This window comes from Priapulus caudatus, unplaced genomic scaffold, assembly GCF_000485595.1.
Source record: "Priapulus caudatus unplaced genomic scaffold, Priapulus_caudatus-5.0.1 Scaffold517, whole genome shotgun sequence".
NCBI lineage: Eukaryota > Metazoa > Priapulida > Priapulimorpha > Priapulimorphida > Priapulidae > Priapulus > Priapulus caudatus.
In genome coordinates, this window is record NW_014577578.1 from 101,325 (window position 1) to 109,640 (window position 8,316).

The following is an 8,316-nucleotide window of genomic DNA, read 5'->3' on the forward strand; positions in this document are numbered from 1 at the left end:
GGGTTACAAGTTAGGCGGGTTATGCGGGTTATTACAGTGGGTTACAAATTAGGCGGGTTATGCGGAATATTACACGGCAGGTTACAAGTTAGGCGAGTTATGCGGGTTATTACACGGCGGGTTACAATTAGTTAGGCGAGTTATGCGGGTTATTACACGGCGGGTTACAAGTTAGGCGAGTTATGCAGGATATTACACGGCAGGTTACAAGTTAGGCGGGTTATGCGGGATATTACACGGCGGGTTACAAGTTAGGCGGGTTATGCGGGATATTACACGGCGGGTTACAAGTTAAGCGGGTTATTACGCTATCATGCACATATAGATTCCGTGTCCATCACCATCGTGTACATGTAGATAATAGGCATTAGGCATTAGGCATTAGGCGGTCAGCGACTCACCGTACACTGCGTTTTTCGCGGGGTAGTAGATGTAGGCCATCGTGTACATGTAAACATTAGACATTAGGCAGTCAGCGACTCACCATACACGGCATTCTTCACGGGGGAGTAGACGTAGGCCATCGTGTACATCGTGTACGTGACATTAGACATTAGACATTAGGCATTAGGCGATTAGCGACTCACCGTACACGGCGTTCTTCACGGGGAAGTAGATGTAGGCCATCGTGTACATGTAGACATTAGACATTAGGCGGTTAGAGACTCACCGTACACAGCATTTTTGGCCGGTGAATAGACGTAGGCCATCGTGTACATGTAGAAGTTGAGCAGCGCGTAGGACATCATGAACTCGGCCGAGTTCTTGTAGTTAGTGCTCAGCTCCGCGACGAAGTTGTCCTGAAGGACACCGGCACCGAAGCGGAGGAACGTGATCGCCACGGTAACGGACAGCACAAGCAGCATCAGTGTCGTCAGGAACTTCAGCCGCAGGTCTGTAGAATAAAAATAAAAAATAAAAAATTCAAAAATTCAAAAAAAATTCAAATAAAGTCTGTGAAGTCTATAGTCTAAAGTCTGTTAGTGGCGTTAGTTGGGATGGTCAGCGGTAGGTGGCATTGGAGTTAGGATTAGGATTAGGGTTAGGGTAAGGGTTAGGGTTGGGGTTAGGGATGGGGTTAGGGTTAGGGTTAGGGATGGGGGATAGGGTTAGGATTAGGGTGAGGGTAAGGGTTATGGTTAGCTTCAGGAACAGGGTTAGGGTTATAGTATGGGTCAGTGTTAGGGTTATAGGAATGGGTCAGTGTTAGGGTTAGGAATGGGTCAGGTTAGTTATAGGAATGAGGTCGTGTTAGGGTTATTAGGAATGCGGGTCAGTTTAGGGTTATAGGAATGGAGTTCATGTAGGTTTAGGATGGTAGTGTTAGGGTTTATAGAATGCGGTCAGTGTTAGCGGGTTATAGGAATGGCCGTCAGTGTTAGGGTTATACGGATATGGGTCAGTGTTAGGGTTACTAGGAAATGGCGTCAGTGTTTAGGGTTATTTAGGAATGGGTCAGTGTTTAGGGTTTATAGGAATGGGTCAGTGTTAGGGTTCTATAGCGAATGGTCAGTGTTAGGTATAATGGTCAGTGTTAGTTATAGGAATGGGTTCAGTGTTAGGGTTATAGGAATGGGTCAGGTGTTAGGGTTATTAGAATGGGTCAGTTTTTAGGTTATAGGAAATGGGTCAGTGTAGGGTTATAGGAATGGTCGATTGTAGGTTATAGGAATGGGTCCGTGTTTAGGTTAAATAAAGGAATGGGTCAGTGTTAGGGTTATAGGAATGGGTCAGTGTTAGGGTTATAGGAATGGGTCAGTGTTAGGGTTATAGGAATGGGTCAGTGTTAGGGTTATGGGAATGGTTCAAGGTTGGATGTTGGCATTGGAAGCGCAGGCCTGTAGGAACGTGATCGCCACGGTAACACACAGCACGAGCAGCATGAGTGTCATGAGGAACTTCAGCCGCAGGTCTGTAGGAGAGAGGGTTGGTGGAGTTAGTCGTGCATTTGAAGAAGAAGGAGAGGTTGGGGTTAGTGCTAGAGTGTTAAGAATGTCAAAAATATTAAGGATTGTTTGAATGTGTAGGTAAGCTTAGGATTGGAATTGGATATTGGGGGTTAGCTTTGAGATTCCGGTTAAACATAGGATCAAAGTGATGGTAGTCAGGGTAACACTCATTGGGACCGATTGAGTGAGGGTTAAATTTTACTTACAAAGCACAACACAAATAAAGATGAAAGAAAAATCGTTAATCAATTAGTTTTCTTTCCTCACCAGAAGAATATTCAAGACATATCAAAATGAACGATCAGCACAAAAGGAACACTGTCAATCACAGCATGGGTCCGTGTCGCCCAGAACAAACCCTAAATACTGCCGCAAAAACCAACATCATTAATTTTTTGCATTAGTTAAAACCACCTTCATTAATTATGTGCATTAATTAAAACCACCTTCATTAATTATGCACATCATTAATTAAAACCACCTTCATTAACTATGTGCATTAACTAAAACCACTTTCATTAATTATGCACGTCATTAATTAGTTAACGTTAATTACTCACCAAAGTAAGGCATGGACCTGAGCTCAGCGTACGCACGGATGATCAGGTATATCAGGTATAGCAGGTAGAGACCTCCGATGATGAAGAAGAACACCTTGAAACCCTGCGATGAAGACAGACAATCATGTGAATGTGAAATATTGAAATGTTATCATATTTTGTGTATTTCCAATCACTTTAAGCAGATAATTAAAATAATGACAGTAATAAGTCAAATGATTATATATTGAGAGATTGCCAATGAATACTAAATATTGGATAGACTAGAAGTGTTTCCCCTGCATTGACACGAGTGACACGTGGGCCGCCTCGCTCAAATTCTCAGCCACCACACAGAAATTTAGTGCTTATAATGCACCAAAATAGCTTATAATGAACCAAATTGCACCATTTTTTCCAAAAATTTACCTGCGATGCTCGCTTTGCTAAGACCTCAAAAAGCGCACACACCAAAAGAAAATCACCACCTCACAGACCTTTTTGGCCGTGACAAGTCATCACAGATATCGCGAAATTGATGCTAACAGATTGATTCTGTGGTGCCCCCTTGGGCAACAAATTACTTCCCGGGAACGACAAGATGGAATATAATCCGCAAAAATGCGCACCGAAAGATGTGAAAAAAGACGGGCTGCCACCGCCGTGGCCGCGACGTTGTTGTGTTGTCGCGCGTTGCCGTGGCAACAACATACCACGAAGTTACTGATGTCGAGTTCGTAGTTGTAAGTCGGGTCGCGTAGTTCGTTGAACTTCTGCCAGGAGGCGAGCGTAAAGGCGGAGAGCCAGAGCATGCCGACGACGATCAGCTTGGGAGCATAGAACGCCAGGAAGGAGCGCTTCGTCTGCAACCGTGACAACAGTGACAATGGCGACAACGGTGAGATCTTGACGATTATTCATTTTCACAAAAATAGTAGACTAAAGAAACAAGTATTAAAAAGTAAAGTAAAATTGTGTATATAAAAAGTAAAAATGAGTCTTATTGATTATTTAACAAAATTTGGTATAAAAGTGCAAAAAAAAGCAACTTGGGAGCGTAGAACGCCAGGAACGAGTGCTTCGTTTGAAACATGGGTGGCGACGACAGTGAGATCTTGACGAGGATTCATTTTCACACAAAATTACACTAAAAAAACAGTATAAAAATAACATCTTAAAATGTAAACAATGAAAGTCTTATTGATTGCAATTACAAAAAGAATTCATTGATTACAAAATTTTCTGTAAGTGCCAAAAAAATTGAAGTTTAAAAAAAGAATAAAGATTGAATTGATTACTTAAAAACCATTTAGCCGATCGTTGCCAAGACTACCTCTAATGGCATCTCTACGAACGCTTAAAGACAATGCCTGGCAACAAAATGCATGCAATTTGTCGCAAGCAGTCGTCAATTTTCCGTGCACGCACGAAAGACTTGTCTAGCTCGACCAAACCAGCAACGACATCCACGAATAACATGGTTATCACACTCTGGAAAACCCAGAAACGTGAACCCTTCTCCCAACCCACAGTTTAACAGCTCAGTGCTGGCAGGTGCGCCGCCCCGCGCGATGACCCCTGTCGTGAAATATCACAATATGTAAATCGTATGTTATCGTTGGCGATTATTTAGCGCAATGGCGTAAAGGTAGTCTAGTGCTGTAATAGGAATATGGGCCGGGGGCATAGAGATCGTGAGAGAGGGAAAGCGAGGGAAACGGCGGAGAGTTGTACGTAGTGTTGAGGCGGTTGTGTGGATTGTTACGGAACGTAGAGTGGGATAGTTGTACGGAGGATTGTACGAATAAAACCACGATATGTGTCGAGTGTTTTGAGTGTCAATCATAGAGTATATGATGGAACGTCGACAATAGAACCGGCACAGGCGAGATTCGAGATTTCGCAACAGACCGCTCACTTAATTTGTTTATTACAATTTTAACATTTTTTAGAAAATGAGTTTTATTGATTATTTAATATAATTCAGCATAAGTCTAAAAAAAACTTTTTTCTAAAATGTTACGCACGAGGACTGCTCACCTGCCGTATGCCATGATAGATGCAGAGCCAGAACAGCAGCAGAGCGCAGAGGAACGTAGCCTGGAACATTGCGTCGAGCATGCCCGGAACCCAGGAGTTCACGAGGAAGGTGATCGAGAACAACGGATCTGCAACGATGTTCCGCGACGCGTGAGCGAACGTTCTGCATTCTTCGTAATGGAGGAACAGCGGATCTACAGTGTTCTGCACGCTCAAGGAACATTGGATCCACAATGTTCCGCGTGAAATACGAACACTGGATGTACAGTGTTCCACGCTATAAAAATCGGGCTACCATGAAATCGCCTCAAAACACACAGATTTTGCTATTCTGTTCTATTCTGTATCGAGTTATTCTGTTACACTATTTTTATTCCATATTAATTACAGCATTATGTTTAGCAATATTAGTAGATGTGTGACTCCAGTATACCGTAATTTATAAACTTTTACGTAATAATTATTCCATAGTTTGCAATATTTGCAGATAATTTGATTCCAGTATAGCGTAATTTACAAGCTTTTACATAACAATTACAGCACAGTTTGCAGTGGACAACATACCGTTGTACAGCAGTAGTAGAGGGAGAAGAATGGCCAACCATTTCTGTTCTATGCTCCAATCGCGGACGTAGAATCGCCGTAAGGAGTGGCCAAACCAACACTGCAACGTCAATAGACATGCTTGGCTAATTATATATTACTAGTCCATGCCTGTTAGGTGGTCCATAACGAAATGCGCTCCATTTAAAAAACAATGTAAAAACAATGTATAACATTTCTCTGGTTAGATTAGATGGAGAGACTTGGAAAATCTTAGATGGAGCGCCTTTGGTTATACATTGTTTTTTACATTGCCATTGTGTTTTCGTGTTGTGACGTTGCCCCACGCTCGGTGCAAAAATTGCCCACTTATTTAATGTTTTTGAATGTGGAATGTGAAAAAAATAAAACTGAAAAAAAAAAAAAATAGCCCATGCAACGTGTCATGATCTGTAGAATGTTCCGACAAAGCTTGAAGAGGATCCGTTGAGCAGTGCGGAAACGTATAGCCGGACACACACACAGAAATTCCCCAATATATAGTAAGATGTATTATAAATATATTATATATTAATATTTATAAATATAGGCTAGTGCTAATGCAATTTCCCTGAGAATGTCGTTTGGGTTTCTATGTGGGGGGGGGGAGTTGACAATTTATCTTCTTCTGCGTCTCTGTCTGTTCATCCATTCGTCCTTTGACGATTCATCCATGTGTCCATGCATTCCTCTGCCCGCCCACCCGTCCATCTCTCAGTCTCACTTTCAGCCTGCCTTCCAGCAGTGATAAAGCAAAATGAGAAGAGCCTTGAAGCATCAGCAACCATAGCGCGGCGCGCCGAATTCCTTGGCATAATGGCAACGTGACGCGAAGACTCACCGTGACAATAAAGGTGATGACGAGAAAGACGAAGCGAAACCAGATCTCGATCCGCGTGAACGCCGGGTTGTAGAACTTGAACTGAAGACAGACAGAGAGGGAGAGAGAGATGAAGGCAGAAACGTAAATCACACTCTGGCTTTGTGCACGCCATCTGTATTCCCCTGCAACCGGTTTCACTGACAGTACTCCAATCCCGTTCCAGCACTAGCCCATACCTCTACCAGCCCATCCACCCCCTGCTAGCACATCCCCACCCCCTGCCAGCAATTCCACACCTCCTGCCGACCCTATTGACCCCCTGCTAGCACATCCCCACCCCCTGCCAGCAATTCCACACCTCCTACCGACCCTATACACACCCTGCTAGCACATCCCCACCCCTTGTCAGCAACTCTACACCTCCTGCTGGTCCTTTCCACCTTTTGCCAGCACCGTACACGTTACACCCATCCGCATGCATTGGCGATGACAACGATTTTGACACATACATACAAGCTTTGCTACTTTCTCCATCCTAAGCTAATACTCAGCTCCCTACCCCACCTTCTAGCACTTCCCCTACAAGCACCTCTACTCACTCCCCACCCTCCCACGGACCTGACACCACGGCGACGACATCTCCCCCTGCCGCGCTGCAATAATGACAACTGTGACACTTACATAGTAGACAATTCTCTCATGATTCCTCAACCCCTAGCTAACCCTTAGCTCCCTACCCCACCTTCTAGCACTTCCCCTACCAGCACCTCTCCTTACACCGCAGACACCAGCAGCACTACTGCACAGCAAGGAGCTAAATATAACAAGGAGAGGAAGCGGATTGGCTGTGTGCTTTTCGCCTTAAGGACGCCATCTATGAAGCATAATCAGCTGAAACGGCTGTGCAGACCCGAACCCAGAGACAATAAAACACTAATCTGTTCTAGGCCAATATGACCAAATATGGCAAAGATTTGGGCCAGATATGGTAGCGCTTTCCTCTCCTTGTTATATATAGCTACTTGCTGCTCAGTAGCTCTACACCTTACACCCTCTCCCGGACCTGACGCCGCGGCGACGGCATCTCCCCGCCCTCTCCCGTACGCGTCGCCGTGGCGACGACTGCGACACTTACGTAGAAGCGGACGTCGGTGATGTTGTAGTGCTCGTGTGTCGGCTCGAGGCCGTGGAATCGCACCGTGACGACGTAGTGAGGGTAGTCGAGGAAGCCAAGGTGAAGTACGGTGAACTCACGACACACCTGCGATGGAGGAAAAAAGAGAGAACGCGTGAGCAACAGGCTACAGCAGTTTTTGATTGCGGCCGTGGAGAGGCAGTCGCTCTTACAGGCAAGGGGGGTGGAGGGTTTGCAGCAACAGTAGAGTTTACGGAGTGTGCAGAGTGCTTTCTACAGAGGCGGCCGCCAAAGCAGAGGTTAACTATACGTAGGTATGTATGAACAACACACGAAATTATGATATGTTTTAAAAGTGAGTAATTACAATTATTGCATAAGTAAACCAGATATATCAATACAACAGACACTTATCTATAAATGACAAATTTGGTAGTATATATATATGATTATGATATATATATATATATGATGACTATATATGTATATATATATATATATATATATACACAGGTTAGGCATGGTGAGACAGAGGGTGGTGATGACCTGGCTGAAGCTGGCGAGTTTGCGCAAACCAAGGGATATATGAAGACTATACTATATATATATATACATATTCACACACACAGGTGAGACAGGTGATGACTACATACAGGTGAGTGATGGGGAGCGTGGGATCGTGGCGATGACTGACCTGGCTAGAACATGAGAGCTCGCGCGACTTGTTGAGTCCGGCGTTCGTGTCGCTCATCAGCAGCGTGCTCTTGTTGTTGACGCCGATGCCGCGGATCATCACGTTCACGACGAAGCGCTTCTGGAACGTCTCGCCTAGCCGAGCCAGCGTCACAACGAAAAACGGCATTGTAACAAACAACGGTATCGCAACAAACAACGGCATTGTAACGAACAATGACGTCACAACGAACAACAGCATTGTAATGTTCGACGGCATTGTAACAAACAACGACATCGCAATGAACAATGGCATTGTAACAAACAACGACGTCACAACGAACAATGGCATTGTAATGTACGACGGCATTGTAACAAACAACGACGTCACAACGAACAATGGCATTGTAACAAACAACGTCCCGTCCATGTCATCTTCACAAGCTTGGTTCTTCAAATCCTTCGCACTTACCCCTCTTCGCACAGCCTAACCGGGTGCGATACAACATCACAGTTTTTTTGTTGTGAAAAGAAGACTGCCTGGGCAGCATGGGCCAGCTTACCGAGAGTTAACCG

At 44.5% G+C, this 8,316-nt stretch overlaps 1 protein-coding gene across 1 annotated transcript in view; it reads right to left on the minus strand.

Annotated features, from left to right (window-relative positions):
* The window catches only part of LOC106811223 (transmembrane protein 181-like), a 15,048-nt gene extending 7,118 nt beyond the window's left edge, over window positions 1-7,930 (minus strand). The window contains exons 1-8 of the mRNA XM_014814780.1: window positions 7,763-7,930; window positions 7,069-7,194; window positions 5,952-6,032; window positions 5,093-5,192; window positions 4,529-4,656; window positions 3,202-3,351; window positions 2,510-2,612; window positions 671-895 (exon numbers count right to left, since the gene is read on the minus strand). Of these exons, the coding sequence (XP_014670266.1) occupies window positions 671-895; window positions 2,510-2,612; window positions 3,202-3,351; window positions 4,529-4,656; window positions 5,093-5,192; window positions 5,952-6,032; window positions 7,069-7,194; window positions 7,763-7,930 (1,081 nt within the window). The remainder of the gene's footprint in view (window positions 1-670; window positions 896-2,509; window positions 2,613-3,201; window positions 3,352-4,528; window positions 4,657-5,092; window positions 5,193-5,951; window positions 6,033-7,068; window positions 7,195-7,762) is intronic.
* Between the last annotated feature and the right edge of the window lie 386 nt (window positions 7,931-8,316).